This window comes from Pogona vitticeps, chromosome 4, assembly GCF_051106095.1.
Source record: "Pogona vitticeps strain Pit_001003342236 chromosome 4, PviZW2.1, whole genome shotgun sequence".
NCBI classification, from domain to species: domain Eukaryota; kingdom Metazoa; phylum Chordata; class Lepidosauria; order Squamata; family Agamidae; genus Pogona; species Pogona vitticeps.
In genome coordinates this window covers 172,074,531-172,097,262 of record NC_135786.1, presented here as the reverse complement: position 1 = coordinate 172,097,262, position 22,732 = coordinate 172,074,531, and the positions used below count along the sequence as shown (strand labels likewise).

General features: G+C 41.2%; 1 protein-coding gene across 1 annotated transcript in view; it reads left to right on the top strand.

Moving 5' to 3' along the window:
* Positions 1-3,144, top strand: part of ZNF407 (zinc finger protein 407) — a 442,451-nt gene extending 439,307 nt beyond the window's left edge. The window contains exon 9 of the mRNA XM_020801805.3: positions 638-3,144. Coding sequence (XP_020657464.3) covers positions 638-1,995 — 1,358 coding nt within the window. The 3' untranslated portion in view covers positions 1,996-3,144. The remainder of the gene's footprint in view (positions 1-637) is intronic.
* Positions 3,145-22,732: the final 19,588 nt, after the last annotated feature.

The window sequence follows — 22,732 nt, the reverse complement described above, 5'->3', positions numbered from 1 at the left end:
ATTACAGCCATTTTGTTTGTGGTATTAGAGATAATCAGGATTATCTCAAACTCAGTTGCATACATTCATTACACGGGTTGGAATATGTGATTTAACTTCTTGATAGATCTGTCAGGTCATAGCTATGTACTGAACAGAGAAAAGCCAGTGTCTAGTAAGATGGGTACTGTATTGGATAGCAGAGACTGCATAGCACATGATAAATATGAGAACATTAATGGGCCGAAGAGTGCTGAAGGATACTACGGTACAACTAATTATAACCTGTACCTACAACCTTTACTAAATTATTCATTTGTCTGGTCAGAGATGAGCAGCTGAAAATGTACTTCCGCCTTTTTCTTAAAAAATACACGACATAGCTGTCCCTTAGGTTAAAAGTTGCAGTTGAAAGAAATACTCCATGCATTAATACATTAACTAATGTTTTTAATATTCCAAATATATATATTTCGTATACGATTTGCTTTGACATTATTAATCGTCTTTCTTTCTTTCTTTCTTTCTTTCTTTCTTTCTTTCTTTCTTTCTTTCTTTCTTTCTTTCTTTCTTTCTTTCTTTCTTTCTTTCTTTCTTTCTTTCTTTCTTTCTTTCTTTCTTTCTTTCTTTCTTTCAATTCCTTCCTTCCTTCATTTAGGCATAGTTTCCAAATCCTATGAATGTCGTCTGAAGGGTCAGGGGGCTACATTTGTGGAAACCACCAGTCCTTTTACTACAGCAGCCCTGGATGAAATTTCTCCAGTGAACGATAAGATCTTTCATAGTGGCAGGAGACATCCACAATCCACTGAGGAAGTTCAGCAGGTGATTATTATTCAAGGGTATGATAGTGATTTTGCAATTGATGCTTCAATGGAAGAAACAGCTGCAGCTACCCTTCAGACCTTGGCAATGGCTGGACAAGTGGCAAGGGTTGTCCATATTACTGAAGATGGGCAAGTTATAACTACAAATCAAAATGGCTCTCATGTGAGCAGCATGATTCCAGGAGAGCTGCTCACGGAGCAACTGTCAGATGGGAAAACACAAGTTGTTGTTGTTGAAGGACCTCTAGGAGGAGCCAGTACCACAGATGCTGTATCCATAGAGACTGCATCAGACCCAAGTAATACCATGGTACAACAGATAATAAGACAGGAAATTTTAGATCCCTCTGTGGTTGCCAGAGTACATCCACCTGAATCTGCCTCTGCACTGGATGCCTTGCTCTGCGCCGTAACAGAACTTGGTGAAGCAGAAAACAAAGCAGAGCTCCAAGACAGGGCACAACTTCATCATAAAGAAGCCATGCAAGAATCGAACTCAGAAGAAGACATTGTTTCTAAAGACAGCATGTCCCAGGAAACAGATATGTCTCATGATGTTCAAGAAACTGGTGAAGAAAGAGAGTCCATGGAAGTAGTAACACAGGTTGTGCATCCATCTACCATAATTGCATCTGAGGAGAGAAGTCAGGTAACTTTCAAGAAGATGGTTGAAGGAGTCCTCCAGTTTGCTGTGTGTGACACTACTGCTGCAGACCAGCTGATGAAAGAAGGAGTCACTCAGGTCATTTTGAATGAGGAAGGAACTGTGCATATGGTGTCTAGGGAAGGATCTCAGATAATAATGCAAGAAGCTGGTAGCCACACTCTGAGTGTTCAGAGTGGACACATGGATTTGGTCGGGTCCAGTGGAGAAATTTCACAGATCATTGTCACAGAGGAAATTGCTCAAGCCATGGTTCAGGATTCTACCAGCAACTTCTCTGATTGTGCAACCCATTATATTGTAACAGGATTACCACAGGAGGTGGAAGATGAGTCTGGAGTATATTCACATACTGTGATAGAAACCAATGAGCCTCAAGAAATTTTGCAAGGCAGCACTCTTTTAAATTCCAGCAATATAACCTCTAATGGAAATGCCGAACACCTATCTAGTATGGTAATATTTACAGAAGATGGTTCACAAACAGCTATTATCCAGGGCCAAAGAGATACCAATGAGCTATAAAAAGTGTAAATGATGAACTCTTCTTGGTTTGACAACAGAAAATATTAAATGTTGAATATATTATCATTTATTTTTAATTTGTAAATCATTCTTCAGTGGTACATGACTATCTAGTTGGTCAACGTATCCCATGTGACTTATCATCAGCAGTTGAGAATGCTACGTATACAAAAAGGGAATTCTCCTTGCTTTAGCTTGAAAAGTGGTCAGATCTGGATATGGATGTGGGGAAGTTTACAAAATCCAAACAGGCATAGATGCAACAACCAAAGGTATTAGTTTAATTCCCTACAATGGTATGTGCTATTTTGGATTTTTTAGTTGTTTGTTTATCACCAGTTCGTTGTATTTCAGCTTGATATCATTAACTTTGTATGTTTGTAACTAATTATGTTAAACTTTACTTGTTTGACTTTGCATATGGAGAGCAAACTTAAATATTCATGCACCCTGTCATCTAGTTGAGGTATGCCTTGAAAATTTCTAGATTAAAGTTGCATTCTGCGTATGCAGTAGTTTCATCTTACTGAATCAACCAGCCATTCCCAATTCTAGGAACACAATCCTTTTATTCCTGCTTTAAAAAGTGTTCCTAATGAAATGATTGTGTGGCAATTATTTCAGCTGCCTTTCTTTGAATACATGTGGTTTCTTTTGCACTTTCTCCCCATTGGACTTCAAGTAAAATCTTCTGCGATCAACATTTAATGAACACTTCTGTGGAAATGTTCACATAGTAAAACTTAGAGATTGAGAAAGACCTTAATGACTGAACTTCTGTTTAATTTTATATAAATGACGTTTTCATTTAAAATGTGCATTCAATGTTTTGTTTTGTTTTTCACTAAAAGTGCTTCCCATATATATAGCATCCTGCAATTCTGACAAACATTTGGAAACGTTAGTTGGATCTTTTCTATATATGTACATTTCTGCCATTAACCTTAACAGTGGAAGAGAGTTGACCTGGCATTTCTTTCTGTACCTGAATGTTGATTTCTCTACTTGCCAAGATGTTCTGATTGTTCATTGTATGTTCCTGTTAAAAAGAAACAAAATTTGATGCAAATGCTTCTGAGAAATGTAAACTATAATATGGAATATATAGGTTTTTTCTTCTTCTTTACATTAAAATCCTAACATTATAAAGTATATTGTCATTTTTAACATGAGGCTGTCATGTTATATCCACTTACCTGGAAATAACCCCCACTGAATTCAACATTAAGCTCACTTTATCACAGACCTGCCCAATGTTTGATCAATCAAGCTGAATTGGAATTTTGAAGCCGTATTTTATAAGTTGCCAAAGTTACCTAGTACCGTACAGCCTCTTTGCAAATAACAGAACAACTGAATAATGTTTCTACTTTATAGTGTAACAAGTACTGTTTCTTCCAAAATTTGGCAGGACAGTGGGGGAGATATGTTTAGTACTTTTCTATTCTTTCAAGAAATGAGATGAATTGAATAGTAACAGTAACATCTTAGTCTTAAAATAATGTATTATGAGTAATATTACTTTTTTTAAAAAGGTGAGACTAACACTAACTCATGTTAGCTTTATATTTTATATAAAATCTGAGCTGAACAAAATCCATCAGTCACATTTTGCAGCTGATCCATGCTTGACAACTCCCTTGTTTTTGCAGTCAAGAGGTAAAGAGAAAAAAATAATAATCAAAAGGTATATCAAACCCCTGGTGTACACCCTACATGGCTGGTGGATCACAAGTTCTACAGCCCTCGCCTATTATCTCTCTTCCTTTTTCTTGGTATTCTCTGCCCCTCTGTTCGTTTGGCTGGCCGGGCTAGGGTGTTAAGTTTGATAAAGGAACAAAGGTGTTTTAGTTGCATTTCTTAACAATTCCCATCTAAGCCGCCTAGAGTGGACGAGTCACCCAGATAGGCGGGGTATAAATCAAATAAATAAATAAATAAATAAATAAATAAATAAATAAATAAATAAATAAATAAATAAATAAAGTCTTGTGGCACAATACACATCAGCTATATTTCAGAGTACCAAACATAAAGAAGACAGAGTGAAATAATCTCTTCTAGAACTAACTGCAGAAAACATCTATTTTCTAGCTGCTGCATAGAACTTGTGCTTCTCAGTATGGCAGGTGCTTTGTTGTTGTTTTTATTTTCCAGGTTAGGTGTGTCAGATCAGCTAAAAGAGAGAGAAAATAAGATTTCAAAAAAGACACTGAGATTCATAATTAGCTGAGTCTGACTTCCTCATCCTTCTTAAAAGTGACAGGCTGCGCTCTTCTTTTTTAAATATTGTCTTCAGCAAACAGTGACAGGATCAACTCCCGTTTGTTATCAGGATAAAAGTGACCTTTACAAAATGATGGCCCTCTGCAAGATTCTCACAGATGCTCAAAGGAATGTTTTTCATTGAAAAGATTTCTTCTTGATCATTTTGCCTGTTAAATGGAGCCCTCTGCTCTTGTGGCTTGGATGCTAATTCTTAGCTATGCTCAGTCCTGTATGGCTAACCTTTCCACTGCAGTACAGGGTGTTGACATTGACATGCTGCAGTTTACCATTTGTGATTTATTTAGGATAAATATGTCTCAGGTGGCATTTAATCCTTCATAAAACCAGTGTAGCCTGTAGTGTCAAACCAGCAATCACATTGTATGCACAATGAAAAGAGCAGACCTTTGCATAAAGGGGGGGGGGTATTGTTGCAAGAAGTGCTCTCTGGCTTGAAAGTGCTGAGAAGTCTGTGGAAACCCAGATTAATGAGACTTCCCCCTTTTTGCTTTTGAGCATATCCCGTTTGTTACCATTCTCTGAACAAAATCTGTTCTTCAGTGGGCTACTGGGTTCAATCATGAATTGAGCTCCTATTAGTTGCTAAACTAGCAAACTGGTGCTCCTGCAGCGTGTCCTTAAAAACATCCATGCATTATCACTGTGGCAGCAGCTAAGGGAGGGTTTTCTTCCCTATTCTGCATGTACTGTTTCATACAGCCACCTGGGTCCTTGTGAGTCCCATGAGTTCCAGTCAGTGGGAAAATTCTGCTGGATGGATTTGGCCTGGAATCCACAAGCTTATTCACTAGCTTCAACTTGTTCTCATGTCCACCTCTGCGCCACTCTCTCCTAAATTCTCTCTCTTGCAGAGAGATCTCAGGGGAAGGTTCAAGGTTTCTCTGGTTTATGCTGTGTTGTGGTGAATACAAGAAACTACAGGATTGTGTCCTGTTGTTCCTTCCCTTCTTTGTTAAAAAATAGTGGCAGTACCAAACACAAAAAGGTCTCCCCCACCCAGAGGCAGAATTTATAAAATGTACAACCCATTTTAGTGAGACTGTCTTCAGAAACAAGAATAAAAGATTCCTATTAAACCAACATATCTCTCTTATTGCTCTTTGGGATAGCACAGGTTGGAAGTTTATATAAATAAGATCAGTTACCTTGAAAATCTGTGGATGAAGTATAATTTCCCACAGACTCTGGAAGAATTTAATGGTGATCAAGAATGGCAAAATTATGGAGTATCTTATTTCTTACCATATGTTACCCTTACTCTCAGCATATGTTTCAGATAACTTGTGAGGTGCTTTGGAAGAGTGGGAAAAAGAAAATCTGTATTTGCACATATAATCTGATCAATCCTTGATTGATTGATTGATTGATTGATTGATTGATTGATTGATTGATTGATTCATTCATTCATTCATTCATTCATTCATTCATTCATTCATTCTCTCCTTTACTCCTAAAACATATATCCTGTTCTTCAGTGCTCACTCATTATTAATAATAATCGCATGCTGCCAAGTAAATTTTGACGTATGCCAATCCTTTCCAGGGTTTTCTAGGTACAGAATACAGAGAAGTGGTTTACCATTCCCTTCTTCATCGGGCACCCTGGGGTTGTGTATCTGGCCCAAGGTCACACAGAATGGCTCTTCTAAAATTCTGTTTGTTACTGAGGACTGAAGCATTCAGAACTTATTTTTAAGGTGTTTTGAAAGCTGTTTGGCATAATACTAGAACAAAAGGAAGTGGTAGTGAATAGAGCACCCTTCTACTAAACTGTGCCATTGTGGCTGGCATGTGGAAAGGAGGACACCTGTTTGGGAAAGGCTGAAAGAGAGTGTGCCTCTGCAGTGTATTTTCCTCCACTGCAGCAAGCCAGTCCTTCTGGTCCAGCTGAATGGCCATGACTCCGAGGCTACTATAAGCCAATATCTCACATTTTTAGAAATCGTACTAGTAAAACAGAGATGGAAAGCTCTCTGCCAGGTAGCTGCAGTCTTTCCCTCTGAAATATATGCCTTCCAGCATGGTCTCTCCTGCCATGTTTTTCAAGAAACGCACCTTGGAAGCAATTCTTTAGAAGAAAATTCCCTTCACAAAAGCAAAACAAAGAGCCCAGAGCTAAATGCTGTTCTGTCTCCCAGCCAGCAGCCATTTACCATGGAAGTTAGATGAACCTGAGCCAATAGATGGTGTACCAAGAGGTCTGCATGTGTGGATTGTGAACAGAGCTGCAAGCATTGTTGTCATTTATAAATGCTGCTTTCATAAACATCTGTGTTGATGGGTAAGGTCCTTCAAGAGATGTATTTGTTATGTTAGCAAACACAAGAGTGTTGAGGAACTCTTTACAATGAACTTTCCTGCCTAAGGCTGGCCCAAAATTGCATCTAGACTATCTCACATTTTAGCAAAGCATAAGGGAGCAAGAAAGCTGTAGGTCTGAGCCCATGGCAAAATAGACAGCGAAGATTCAACAGAAGCCAAGTTACAGCCCAAGAAAAACAGTTTCCTTTTTTTCCTTCAATATTCTTCATCTTGTACATTTTCCGAACAAAACTGTCATGTTGAACCCAGAAGAGAAAAGCTTATCCTCAGCTTTGAGGCAGAGTTAGTACTAGTGCATAGATTATGTAACAGGAGGGGGTCATTCATTTGGTAAAATGAAGAGAGAGATGTGAAATTTTCACCTTTTTATTTTACAGTACAATATTAGCTCATAATTTCAAACAGTGCATGGTTCACTTTAAACAGCTTACTTCTGTTTAATCTTATGGAAGAGTACAATTCGTTTTCCACTCCTCTGGGGTGATATCATTTTATATGAAGGGGGGAAAAAAGTTAGCTCTGATGGCAGTTATACGTTTCGGAAGCACCTTCTAATCAGGGATTGGTGATTCATTATTAGCTTCAGCAGGCGATCCATCTGACATGTAAGGGGGAAAAATTAGCAGCTGTCACTGCATGATGAGTTAATTTCCTGATAGGTCTGACACTGAAAAGCCATTTGAAGACATAGAGATGGCTGATGAGAAAACCTGGTGCTGCTTTATAATTGGAGAGAGAGAAAGGGCAATGAGAGGGGGGGGGGAGAGTGAGAACAAGAACAATTTGCAAGGGAGGAGGGGTCTGGGCTAATCTACAAGTGGCGGCTGCTGTTTGGCTGTTTACTAGAACGTGTGCTTCACAATAATTCATATTGCTGGGGCACAATCCAGCTTAGATGCTTAATACTCTGAAATGGAAACCAATGATCTTCTCTGCTACTTTGTGTTCTTATTTTCAGCAGTTTGCAATTAGTGTGCCCAGACAGTGTTCTTCTTCCCAATCAGTGTATATGCTGGGCACAAGTCTATGGCTGAGCTGTTGAGTGGGTGACATGGAAAGCTGACATTTCACTGGGAGGAGAAGAAAATGAAGGTCTGCCTCTCCTTACCCCCCCCCCCGCCACCCAAAAGATATTTTGCTGCTGTTGTCTTTAATGAGACATATGTCTTATGGACCATCAGGCTATAGCTCCAGGTATCAGTCTGCAGATATCAGTCATTGTAATAATAGCTCAGTTAGTTATGTGTCTGGCTGTGGAGTTAGAGGTTGGGAGTTTGATTCCCCACTGTGCCTCCAAGGAGAAGAGCCAGCCTGTGTGGTCCTGGACAAGCTGCACAGTCCCAGGGGACCCCCAGAAGAAGGCAGTCGTAAACCATTTTCTGAGTACTCTATACCTAGAAAACCATAGGAAGGATTGACAAAAGGTAGAGTTAACTTGGCGGTATGTAATTAATTAAACACAGCAGGAGGTGCACTGTGCTAAAATTCAGAACTACAAAATATGAAGAGTGAGAGAAGGAAAAGTTAAAGATAATTTATAATAGGAGTAAAATAGATCAGAGTCTGTGTATTCTCCTCAAAGTGATTCCTATTGCAGAATTTTGAACTTCTGGTTAAGTTCCTCTAGTTGTGCACAGCAAAGGGTAAAGATTCATAGAGCAGAATAGTTTCAAGTTAGTCCAAATTAGTCCATCCCTTTTCCACATCAAGTGGCACTTACAGTCTCAGGAACTCACTCTGATACATTAGTAGGAGAAAGAATAAAAGGTTTCATTATTTACAGTTGTGAACAGATAAAAAAGCAAACTAGGAACCAAACTGACTGACTGCCTTTAACAGACTCAACAGAGGGGGAAACATTGCACAAAGAGGTGGGGCTCTCTTTTCATTCAGAGGCAGGGGGGAACAACTAGTTAGTGCTTCATAGATTGACAGTCACCCCAGCCCAGAAAGGTTCCTCTCAGCCACACCTTCTCCAGGTAGCATGCAAAGTTGTAAAAACACCAACAGTTCCCAATGAGCATGATAATTATGCGCTGTCAAGGCAATTCCAACTTAGGGTAGCCCTTGTTGAGATTTTCTAGATACAAAGTACTCAAAAGTGCTTTACCACTGCTTCCTTCTGGTAACACTCTGAGACCATTTAGCTCATAGGTCAGGAAACAGGGGTAAATTACCCCAAATGAGGTAAAAGTGAAAATCCTGGGGGTAATGAGCAGAGTGCTACCCTCCTCCCTCCCTCCCACCCCCCAATGGCTTCTGACTGTCATGAGCTTTAGGAAGTGTGGCTCATCGTCACTGGTGCTAGAAGCTGCAGTTCAACATCACGCGATCCTGGATTGGTAGGTGCAAGAAGTATGGTACAACATGTAAACATGCGCATATCTACCCATCATAGAAAGTAGGTATTCACCTAGCATTGTCCTATTTCAGGGGTAGCATCAATACATCAGATGTTTTGGACTACAACTCCCAGACCCTCCAGACTGTATTGCCAGTAATATAGGATTTTGAGGGTTGTAGCCTAAAACATCTGAAGTGCTAAAAGGTTGCCACCATGTCTGCACACGTTGAGGTCTTCATTTAAATGGGACTGTCTATTCTAGCTCAGGTAGAGATGCTTGCCAGGTACAGCAGCCTCCTCTTCAAACAGCCACATTTCCATGCTGAAAGTGATGGCCAAGGGGTAGGACTAGCAGCTTCTTCTCAATGCATGTACATATATTCCACGTGCCTCCTTAACAGAACAGGAGTTAGAATGTAGCTGAAATAGAGTAGATGCTGAAAGAAACAGCATTATATCTGTTTTTCCCCTTATACCATCCCTCTTCTTCACATTTTTTCTCCACCATCTAGTGTGGTAAAGACAGACATCAAAGAAATTGCTACCACATCTATCTATGAGGTGTTTTCAGTGGCCTTTAAAGATATTGTACACAGAATGTTCAGAAGGGAATCCAGGAACCAGAGTTATTCTCCCCCTACCCTGATAATTCCCATTACCTTGCCCATGCAATTTTTGAGAACTGAAAGAAAATGCCAGATGCTTCTATTGATATTATTCTGCACAGTGATGCCCCACCATTGCCATGCAGCAATGGGAGAAACATTCTCCCTGGATGTATTGGACCAAAGCGTTACTCTGAAACATGGACAAACAAGAGAAGAAGAATATTCTGGCAGCCATAAAGCAACCTTGTGGAATATTCCCCCTTCTCTCTCTCTGTCTAAGATAGGGCAAGGCACCACCAGCACTTCTATTGCCAGCACAAAGTGGTGGAACCCCACAAAAGCAAAAGCCATTGCTACATGTGTTTGTCTAGACCTCAGTCATTAGCCCCAGAAAGTGAAGTGGAAACCTCATTCCACCCAGTAGAGTCTGGTAGCACCAATGTCAGTGTGGTTGTAAATCTGTTCAGAATTTTCAACCAAAGTGTAAAGAAGCTACCAGAGGGATAGGATTCAGTCCCTTGGATAGTGTCTGTAAAGTTCAGACTAAAACTCAGAGCTAATTCACTACCCAGTAGCAGCTGACCCACCAGTCTCCACTGACTACTATCTCTCCTTCTTTGTTCTAAAGCATGAGCTATTTGTTTGTTTGTTTGTTTATTCTATTTGTACCCCTCCTATCTGGTCAAACAACCACTCTAGGCGGCTTCCAGACAGGTAAAATATAATAACATATACATATAACAGAAAATAAAAATATACAGAAACATTAAACATTAAACAACAAGCAATGAACAATAAAGAATAAACAATAAGCATAATTCTTCAAGATGGCAAAGATGTCAAAGAATAGATAAAGAGAGAAGATTAAGTGTTGTCTGGAGAGAAGGCCTGCTTAAACATCCACGTTTTTAGATGGGTTTTTAGATGCCCTTTGGAAGGGCAACATTCAGTAAAATGGTGCCACATTGTAATTCACTCAATAGCTGGAGGAAGCTGTACACATTGCCAGATCAAGAGCATCCCATTCCCCAAGAACTGAGGCCCCAAAGCTTAGACCAGAGGGTGGGTCCTTGTGATGTCACTGGGGCACAGGAGACAAGGGTTTGGCAAAACACTGAGTTCTGGTGACACCTGGGAATATGTAGCTAGGTGCCTACAACCCAAAGGTACCTGATGGAAAATAAAGCCTTCTGCTAGTATTGCTAATCGCAGATTTGTCTCCCTACCTACAAAATGTGAGAAGCATGGCAGTTCACTGAGACCAGCTCTGAGAGCAGATGATCCTGGCTGGTAGCATTTTATATGGCAGACATGCAGTTAATAAAATATATTGTTCTTTGCTCAATTATTTATTTATTTAAATCTTTTCAACTCACACTATATCAACAAATCTCAGGTTGGGGGACAATCCATAAAGAACAACATGCTAAAGGAAATATCTATGATTTACATATTTTCAAACCATTACAACATGTTAAAGGAGTTTGACAATTAAAACAAGGTTAAAAGAGACTGACTCACAAACATTAAACTGTAATCCTAATTACCAAATGCTTAGGTGAACAGCTGGGTTTTAACCTCATCTCAGAATAAAAGCAGTGCTGGCACCTGTCAGGCTTCTAAAGAGAGGGCATTCCATAAACAAGACACTACAGACAAGGCAGTTAAGCTGGCTTGTGGCACAAACATATGCATGTTTACTGAGAAATGTCCTGCTGTTCCCAGTGGGTCTTAGTTCCTGTTAAGGTCTTGTAGGATATCTTACTATCCTCTAATTCAGGGGTGGGCAATTAATTTCTATGGGGGGGGGGTCACATGAAAAATCTGAACTGTGTTCGGGGGCTGAACCAACTTTGCTTTAAAGAAAATGAAACAGTGATGTTATGATTGTTTTTATTTTAAACTTGTTAATCTTCACAAATACTAAAGAGGTTTTTTGTGGTATGTTAAAGATAAGCAACTGATCAACTTTAGACAAAAAGCTATAAATGGTTTAGATGTCCAGCGGGCCAGACAGGAGTGGATCGCGGGCCATATGTGGCCCTTGGGCCACACTTTGCCCAGGTCTGCTCTAATTGCTAAGGTTCTACTGTATATTCAAAGGTCAAGCATAATAAGGCCTTCTTCAAGAGGAAGTAGCTGACGAAGAGGAATTTTCCCCACCTGCTACACACATAGGTACAGTACCTAATTTCTTATGAAAGAGGAAGGCCCGGTAGGAAACCAAATCCGTCTCTGCTTCATCTGGGAAGGGAGTAAATAAGCAGTAAAGGGTGAGGCAAACTTCAAGTGAAAGAGCGCTAATGAACAGCACTTCCCTGAGAATGAACTCGACTCTCTTTATACAGTGTCTTCACAATGCTGTGAGAAGGCACCTTAAGTAATGAAATACTTCTATACACATATGTGCCTCTGACCATCACATGTTAATGTGCAAGGTTTGTCCAAGGTGAGATCTTTTTAAAATACTTCCCAAGATTGGATGTCCACCTCAACTCCTTAACATCATCAGGTCCTTTCATGAGGAAATGAAGGGCACTGTAGTTTTTGATGGCTCAACATCTGAAACCTTTCACATCCAAAGCAGAGTGAAACAGGGCTGTGTCCTCGCGCCAACCCTGTTTGGGATCTTTTTTGCTGTCATTCTGAAGCATGCCTTTGGAACTGCAACCGAAGGTGTCTATCTCCGGACTAAATCAGACGGAAAGCTCTTTAATCTCTCTAGATTGAGACCAAAGACCAAAGTTCAGCTGAAATGCATGCGGGACTTCCTCTTTGCTGATGATGCAGCCATTGTTGCCCACTCTGCTGAAGACCTCCAACAACTCATGAATCATTTTAGCAAGGCCTGCGAAGACTTTGGACTAACAATCAGCCTGAAGAAAACACAAGTCACGGGCCAGGGCGTGGACTCACCTCCCTCTATTACCATTTCCACACAAGAATTGGAGGTTGTTCATGACTTTGTGTACCTTGGCTCAATGATCTCTAACACTCTCTTCCTAGACGTCGAGCTGGATAAACACATCAGCAAAGTAGCTACATGTTCTCTAGACTCACAAAGTGAGTGTGGCTCAATAAGAAGGTGATGACATATACCAAGATCCAGGTCTATAGAGCCGGTGTCCTGAGCACACTCCTGTACTGCAGTGAGTCCTGGACCCTTTGTGCATGGCAGGAGAGAAAGCTGAACACGTTCCATATGTGTTGCCTCCGATTCATTTTTTGTATCATCTGGCAGGACAAAGTTCCAAACAGAATAGTCCTAGAATGAGCTGGAATTTGTAGCATATATACATTACTGAAACAGCGACGTCTACGTTGGCTTGGGCATGTCGTGAGAATGACTGATGGTCGGATTCCAAAGGATCTCCTATATGGAGAATTAGTGGAGGGAAATCGCCCAGGGAGACCACAACTGTGATACAAGGACATCTGCAAGCAGGATCTGAAGGCCTTGGAAATGGACCTCAACAGATGGGAAACTCTGACATTGGAACGTTCAGTCTGGAGGCAGGCGTTGCATCACAGCCTCTCCCCATTTGAAGAGACCCTTGTCCAGCAGGCCGAGACAAAGAGGAAGTCACAAAAGCAGCAAAATCAGGGAGCTGGACAAGGGACAGATTGTATTTGTCTTCAGTGTGGAAGAAGGGATTGTCACTCTCGAATTGGCCTCCTCAGCCACACTAGACACTGTTCCAAGTCCTTCATACAGAGCACATTACCACAGTCTCTCGAGACTGAAGGATGCCTAACTAAGTCCAAGGTAAGATCATGGGTCAAACTACCCCTGGCTATCCTCCACAAAGGACCCTCTTGGTCCTGTCTAGAGTTTGTTGTGGTTCATGACCTATAAAGATGATGAGTTCTTTTTCTGGTATTGAGATGGCATGATTTGAGCTAATTAAGGCTCCTGCCCTCTCCAGTTCTGCAGAATTATCTATTATCCTTCAATAAACCCCATATATTATAAAATTGTAATTTCTGTATCGGATTGTGATATTTTCTGTCTCCCTCCAGATCTCAAAAGAGTTGGTTCCTGCCAAGGTAAAATGCACCTAACTGTTTACAACAGTATGGATAGAAAAGTAACCTTCAGAGTAATGGTAACTAGAGATGAGGATGAAGCACCCAAATGGCTCTTGGTCTTAGTTCACAAATTACCACCCCATGATCCAACAAAAAACAAATCAATTCGTCAGTCGTCAGATTTTTGTTTTGCTTTCCCTCCTCTTGCTATAGCAGAGAGGAGGGAAAGCAGGGAATGAAATCAATCTTGCAGTAGTGGCTACAGGATTGCTTTGATCCCTCTTTGATCCCTTCCCCCCTCTTCTTATGCCATGTGGACATGGGAAGAGGAGGAAAGGGGAACCAAGCCTTCCCTCGGGCAGGTTTAACAAGCAGATAGGGAATGAAGGGATGAATCTAAAAGAGTTACAGTGGTGCCTCACATAACGATGTTAATTGGTTCAAAAAAAAATCGTTATGTGAAAACATCGTTATGTGAAGCACCATTTCCCATAGGAATGCATTGGAAACTGGTTAATCCGTTCCAATAGGAATGGATTATCCGGTTTTCTCCCTCCCCCCGCGGCTTGGCTCTGACCCACGACGGCTACCTCAGACATGGCTGGACTCCCTAGAGTCCGGCCATGGCTGGGGTAGCCGCCGTGGCTCGGATCCAAGCCGCGGGGGGAGGGTGGTGGGATTGGAATGCCTTTCAGGCATCCCAGGCTTGGATCCCACCTGCTGCTAGTTACCCAAGGGTAACCAGCGGCGGGTGGGATGAACAGCTGGGGTAGGCGGCGCGGGGAGGCTACCGGCATCGGGGACAGGGTGGGGGGATGGGGAAGGCTACCCGCGCCGCTTACCCAGGCTATTTTCAGACTTCTGGAAGTCCGAGAACGGCCTGGGTAAGTGGCACGGGTAGGCTTCAAGCCTTCCCCATCCCCCTCCCCGCTGCTTAAAGCCTCCTTGCGCTGCCTACCCCGGCCATTCTCGGACTTCCAGGTGTCCGAGAACGGCCTGGGTAGGCAGCGTGGGGAGGCTACCGGCATCGGAGACTGCGTGGGGGTGGATTGGGAATGCTTGAAGCCTACCCGCGCTGCTTACCCAGGCCGTTTTCAGACTTCTGGAAGTCCGAGAACTGCCTGGGTAAGCGGCGCGGGTAGGCTTCAAGCCTTCCCGATCCCCCCCACCCTGTCCCCGATGCTTGAAGCCTCCCCGCACCGCTTTCCCCAGCCATTCTCGGACTTCCAGGTGTCCAAGAACAGCTGGGGTAAGCGGTGCAAGGAGGCTTTAAGCCGTGGGGAGAGGATCAGAGGCATGGATGGGCTCTTCGGCTGCCGCCGAGGCTTGGATCCGAGCCTCGGCAGTTGCCGAAGAGCCCGGCCATGCCTTCCACCCCCCTCCCCGCGGCTTGGATCCCACCCGCGGCCGACTACCCCAGGCATGGTCGGACTCCTGACAGTCCGACCATGGCTGGGGAAGCCGACCGCGGGGAAGGGGAATCCCGGCGGTGGCCTCTGAAGGACCCTCCAGAAGGGTCCTTCCGAGGCCACCGCAGGCATTTTCCCCCAGCTGAGCTGCGGGAGCGCTCCTTGGGAGGCTCCCGCCACTCAGCTGGGGGAAAATGGTGCCTATGGGGAAAACATCGCAAAGCAATTTTTCCCCATAGCCAACATCGGTATGTGATCGCTTTTCCGATCGCAAAATCCGCATCGGTATGCGGATTTGTCGTTAAACGGGGCACTCGTTATACGAGGCACCACTGTATATTCATTGCTTCATATTTGTTGGGGTCTCTGGACCCCAAGAATATGAAGCAACTAGGTATGGTAAAGGTTCCCCTTGACATTTAGTCAGTCGTGTCCAACTCTAGGGGGCGGCGCTCATCCCCATTTCCAAGCCGTAGAGCCAGCATTTGTCCGAAGATAGTTTCCGTTGTCACGTGGCAAGCGCAGAATGCTGTTTACCTTCCCACCGAGGTGGTACCTATTTATCTACTCACATTTGCATGCTTTCGAACTGCTAGGTTGGTAGGAGCTGGGACAAGCGACGAGAGCTCACTCTGTCACGTGGATTTGATCTTATGACTGCTGATCTTCTGACCCTGCAGCACACAAAGGCTTCTGCGGTTTAGCCCAATATCTGACCAATCAGGGATATTTAATGAATATCCTGATTCATTTTTATATTCGTCCCCATGTTTAATGGTAACACTACTTAAGCACAGTAAAGATGATATTGGCTGATTACTCTGTATCAATATCCTGCGGTTGCTTTCCAAGGGACGTCCTAAGAACCCTGTAGTTGTGATTGTCTGTAAGTTCATGGTGAGTACAGAGTGACTGTGCCAACCTCCTTTCCCTTTTAATTTCTCTTCAATCCTGCTTTTCCCATTAGGCACAAACATTAAAGCAATTCACTAAGTGCATTCAGATGTGCATTCCCTGCAGATATAAAATACATCTGGAACAAAGAAACACAATGAAATATAACAGCTAGAGAGACAAAACTGTAGAAACCTCACAACACATGATGGCTTCATCCAGCTGCCACCCCTCTGTCTGTCTGTCTGTCTGATTTCTCTAATAAAATCTCCTCATTGCAACAGTACTCAGAAGGATGCAGATGTGCATCAATAAGTGAGAGGGTGTGTTTGTATTACGAACAAGGTGCATTAGGTCTTTGTAGGATGTCCTCTCTGCTGTGAATGTGTGAGAAATTTTTCCAGAGCCCTGCTGTGCTGCTTCAATCTGGCACCGTGTTTCCCTGTCACTGGAGGCATGGAACAGACTCATGTTTTCTATTCAGCATATGGCACTGACTGCTGGTATTTCAGCAGCTATGGAATCCAGATGCCCACCTCCAGGATGATTATCCCTGGTTAAGGGACATCTGGGCATCACAGCCTACTCTATCACTCTCTCTGCCACCTCCCATGCCACTTTAATGGTATATTTATTTTTCAGACTTGTCTGTGCATCTGTGAAAAGGCCAGGGCAGCTGCCTCCTAGTCTGTTCATTTTAGTAGTCTAATGTAAGGTTAGGTGTTTGTACCCAGTTTTATTGAGCAGAAGTATCCTACCATACTAGGGCAAGGAAGAATTCCAAACTTGTTCTCTCACTGGTATCATTTTCTAACTCTAAACTCTTTTAAGGTTATTCCACTTTTTTGTCTTTCTGGTGGCTCATGGTATCTGTAAAACTCTCCTCCAACCCCATATTTTGAACAAATCAAAAAATGTTTTGTTATCTTTCTTCACTATCCCTCTGTATGGATAGTGTGGATTATCACAGTCTTAGTCTTCAGCAACACATCCTTACATCTAATGTTCTTTTATAGTTCCTTCATTCCTGCTCTTATCAGTTTTGTTCTTATTTCTTCACCACAGTCTGTATTTGAATTGATGACGGACCTAAAGTATACAAAAATTTAAAATTTTCAGTTTCTTTGTTGTCAACATTAAAGTTATGTTTTTCTGTAGTCATTATTTTTGTCTTTATATTCAATGTAATCCTGATTTTGCATTTTCTTCTTTCACCTTCATCATCAGCTATTTCAAATCGTTGCTGCTTTCTATCAGTAAGATGATGTCACCTGCATTTCTTAAATCACTGATGCTTCGCCATCATTTCAATCTAGTCAGGTTTTCATATTATATGTTCTGCATACAGATTGAACAGCTAGGGAGATAATATTCACCCTTGTCTAACACCATTGCCTACATGAAACCATTTTATATTTTGTTCTTACAATAGCTTGTTGTCCACGTTATTGAATATGCATGAGGACAATCCAATGTTGAGGCACACACACATTTCCTTCAACAATCCATAGCTTATCATGGTCCACAGTCAAAGCTTTTGCATAGACTGATATTTTTTTCTGAGAATCATTGGCATGCTCCAGTAACCAACATATATTCATAATATGAACTAAGGTTGCAAGCCACAGAGAGTTTAAAACTAGTGGCTGACACAGATGCAGGTAGAGCCAGTGGCACCACTAAGTGCATGGCTACTGGTGGAAACATCTTTTTTTTAATGGAGATAAAACAGTGGACAAACAAGGAACAAGACAGAGTACCAATTGCATTTCCTGAAAAAGAGTGCATGTCAGCTGTCCAAGGATACCAAGAAATTATCTGGAAACAGTAAATACTGGAGGATCAGGGAATAACTAAGCCAAAGTCCTTATAGATTGTGAAAGGCTGCAAAGCTACACACCTGGCTCACAGACTGAGAGGCCCATACACAAGGCACATGATGTGTGGTATCACCCAACTGACGTTGATGAAAGGAAAGTGACTTTGTAGCCAAAACCCTTTTACTTAGCTATGCAAGATATGTACCTTTTGAAGGCAAATTGCCCTAAGAGATCACATCATAACACCATAAATTGCACACTGAGTCACACAATTCAGTGTGGTAGGACCACAGATCATTTCCAAGCCCACCCCTGTTGATGCTGGGGGAAAAAAGCAGAACTCTCAAACACCATACATAGCATGGCCTCTGACTCCCTCCAGTGGTCAGTTCTGGTAAACACACCATGGAAATATGTATAAGTACATATTTCTGGGGTTTTTTATTTAATATTTTCAGGCAGTGGGTAACTGAATCCATGGATGTTGATCCCGCAGATGAGAGGAGGAGGCTACTGTATTCAACAGATAATTTTCCATTCACTACTGAAACCCTGCATAACAAACTTGTTAACCAACAAGCATTTGTGTTGTTTTCCTTGCAATTTCATGATTGTCTGGAAAATATTCTTGTGAATCAATAGTCCAAGCTAAGTAATGGCATCTGGTCATCACCAAAACTGCCAGTCAACAAAAACGTGTCATGATACATGGTGTCCTATTGGCATTAGCTTAGATTTTTGAGCAGTTAATTAAATAGCCGAACAAATCTCCAACAGCATCAATCACCTTTGTTAATTATTGAATTATAGAATCCTTATCAGTTTCCAAACCTCAGAAGTTAAATTAAATTTAATAAGCTTGCACAGATAAATTGCCAATGTACTTTATCAAATGCTATTTCAGTGCCAGGTAAAAGAATAGGAACCTGATCAGATCTCTCATTACTCAAAACAAACATATCAACAACCAATCTAATGTTATCAGAACCTTGCCTACCTTCTATAAATCCTACATGGCCTGGGTGGACCAGGACTGTAGCAAAACCCTGAAAACTATTAGCAAGTATAGCTGTTAATATTCTAGCATCAACATTCACTAGAGAAATAAGTATAACATTTGCATATTTGCTCAGTGAGGTAGATTTCTGGTTGCAGAGCCAAAAGTTGAGAAAATTTGGTTAGTTAGTTTAGTTTAGTTTAGTTTAGTTTAGTTTAGTTTAGTTTAGTTTAGTTTAGTTTAGTTTGGTTTAGTTTAGTTTAGTTTAGTTTAGTTTATTTAAAATGCTTTTACTCTACCTTTCTCCTTAAAAAGTACCCAAGGAGTTCCGTTCCCTATGTATTCCAGTAGAGCCAGTCAGTGTGGCCTTGAACAAACTGCACAGTCCAAGGATGCTCCCAGAGAAAGGAACGGGTAGATCACTTTTGAGTATTCTCCACCTGAAAAAGGTCACCGTGTCATTGACTTGAGGACATGTGATTATTATTATTGCAAAGTTTAGGATTCATAGTTATATAGGCATCATATAGCACATAGGGAACTATTCTGGAAAAAATGTTTTAACCTTCATACAGTTTTGGAATTAAGAGATTTGAAAGGGTTTATACAATTCAATGGTAAACCCATCTGGTCCTTAAATATATGAATATGAGTAATAAAAAATTGAATATGATCACTTCCTTAATTTAATCTCTATAAGGTGTGGTGAGAAGCTGTTGCTGTTCCAGCTCCACAGTTTTAAGATCTGGTGTAGCTGATTTATTTAACAAATGTTTCAACTTATTTTTCAAAATCACTTTCTTCATTGCTTTAAGCTTTTTATTGTTTGAGGCATATATACAACAAGTATAAGTAGAGGCTTTATCACCTTCCCACTTGATGATACAAGTCCCTCATTAATGCTAAAATGCTCTAATAATTCAACCGTCATTTGAGTTTTGAAGGTCTTGTCATTAAGGAGAGACATTAAAACAACAGAAGCCAGGCAGTGTAACATTTGGACACCAAAGAGTTAATGAGACAGGCATCTGGTCTGAGATTACTATCACGTTTATGATGCATACTGTAGTCTCTGACACCAGAGAAGCTGAAACAAGATAATAGTCTAATCAGAAACAATTAGAATGCACTGAAGAGATAGAGGTGCTGTAAGTGTGGATCTCAACAAGAGTACTCCTTCTGTCATGGGTGTGCTCTTATCCAAGGTTGGGTCTTAAATGTCATCAAGGTCCCCTTCTTACCAATAAGTAGTCCTACATAAAATTGACCAGACTGATGAAACATGACCAGAGAATTAAGTTTCGGGCCACAGATTTTATGCACGACAATACTGGAGAACCAATATTTGACTAACAAAATAAGAAAGCAGCCTTCTGGATTTGTTACCATTTGCTGGACATGAGAAGAGACACCTTTGTAAATCTATATGTCCACACCATTAGACTGACTTCATCCACCCAGTCTCTACATTAAACGATCTTGTTGTTTTCCATTAAGTGGGCTTCTTGTAAAAAGAACAACAACACATACATCAAGACTGAGATCTTGCCATTTAAGAGGGCCTTTTTATACTTGCTAGAGGACAGAAAATGCAAGCACGAGGTCTTCTCTGGGATGGAGATAACATGGCTGTGCAACTAAACTAGGATAATTTAATTTCAACCACAGCATCATCTGTGTTTTTCTCTGTAGCACAACAAATACAGAAACAAGTACATTTTGAGGACCAAAGGAGGATGCTTTGCCACATGACAGGAACATAAGCCATCTTGAGCCATTGTGCCGTTTCAGAAACAAAGCAAATGTCACTATTATTATTATTATTATTATTATTATTATTATTATTATTATTATTATTATTATTATTATTATTATTATTATTATTATTATTATTATTATTATTATTATTATTATTATTATTATTAACAACTACTACTACTACTACTACTACTACTACTACTTATATGGCACCCACACTACCCAAAGGTCTCTGGGTGGCTTATAATGATTTAAATACAGTAAAAAAAGATAAAATAATTAAAAGGCAATTAAAATATATACTCTAAAAATTGCCATCAGGACCCACAGTAGATATGATTTCAATTAAAAGCCTTCTGGAACAGGAAGGTTTTGACCTGGTGCCGAAATGTCATCAGCGTCGGCGCCAGACGAATCTCAGTTGGGGTGGTGTTCTGTAGTCTGGGGGCAGCTGCCGAAAAGGCTCTTTGTCTACAACCCATCCCTTCTACCTCCTTGAGGGATGGCTCTTTCAAAAGGGCCCCCTTTTCAAAATTAAAATCAAATTCTTCTGCCCTGTGACCCATAAGACTGCACCTATTTCTTAAAAATGCTTATATCACCTGGTTAGTGCAAGGCGCTACTCTGAGTGAGGCACTACTCGTATGTAGTGCGATCACCCACATGTGAGTGGGCTGGGAAGCCATGGTGTATGTTTTCATTTGCTCCACCTAAAACAGTGTTTGGGTCTTGGAAAAACATTACAGTGATCTGTACAACACTTGAATGTTGTATTCTAGAGACGTTGCAATTCCATCCATCATCCAATTCCACCCCTCCTCCTCACCAAGCTATGCTTCCAGTTTCTCAGTCTGGCTGGGAGGACAAAATGTCTCAGAGAAGGGTTCCGGAAGAAAAGTCAATCGGGGAGAATGGCTGCGGAAAAGACATTCCCCCAATTTCTTGGGGATCTCATGCTTGCCTTCCAATATCACATTCTGCCTTTAGAACCTACACAATACGATCAGGAAGGAGGCACAGGCATATAATTGGGGGTATTTTATAGTGCTTCCATTTATCAGTTTCCAAAGACACAGGCCTTCTTATGTGGTGTCTTAAAGTTACAAACGAAGAATCGGAACGGCAACTTTTGATCATTTCTCTTTCTGTCCAATCTTGTCCAAAGTACCAAAGTAAGTTGTTGGTATTGTGTGTGTGTGTGTGTGTGTGTGTGTGTGTGTGTGTGTGTGTGTGTGTGTGTGTGTGTGTTTTTAAGATAAAGCATTTGCTCTGAAATCTGTTAACCTTTCCCCCCCGGTGCACCCTACAACCGATCACCATTTATTTTAAATTTCTTTTCCTTGTGTGTTCCGCAGAGGTAGAATAATGAAATAACCCTGACATGGGGCTTTCTGCAAGGCTGCTTTCGGAAGTTTGCTTAAGTGGCCTTAAGTAAGGTAATAAGCAAGGAGTGTGAAAAGAGGCGACTTTGTCTTTTCACATTAGCGGCAGCCCTGCTCAAGTGGCAGCATCTATGAAAATGCTGTTCAGCCTTTAATGAGACTACAGTGTGTTAGTGTACCAGTCTAATTAATCCCATATTTTCACACAGCATAATTACTGAGCCAAGGCTGAATTATTTGGCTACTGGAGGTGGAGCAGTGCCGGCACTATCCGCTGTCTCTGCTACTGACAATTTATTATGCTATACGACTCGACACCATTGAAACCTCCTCGTATAGAACTATCTGTCATCTCTTACATTATCAGTAAAATACACCTCCTTCCATACTGTGCTACAAGGGTTTAGCAAATTGCTATTTTTATGGGATATGATAAAGGAAATGCTACCTTATGTTCAGATTTTTAACTGTCTGCTGCACAGAATATAGAGCCTGGCGTTATATGTGCACCTTCAGCAAGGACTCATTTGCATAGCTAATTTCGGCATTATTTCCAACATATCTATTCATTCCCATATTTCTCAAACCAACATAAGGAAATAATGAAAAGGTGGAGCTGCTGTGCTCTCAGCGCCTCTTTGTGTGTGTATGAGTGTGTGTATAATTTTTATTTTTATTGCCCTGCTCTAAAATACCCTGTCTTAACCAGCAGGTCATCTTTATGCTTTCTGAAAGCCCTGTTACCATTTCTTACAACCAAAACCCTTTCCCTCTTCTTTTTCTTCTTTCAGTTTGTGTTTTTCCTTGCAACATATTTTTGCACATTATTACTCATTTCTGATATATGATCTTGCCATTTTGGCACTGGTAGAACCCTCCTTCCCA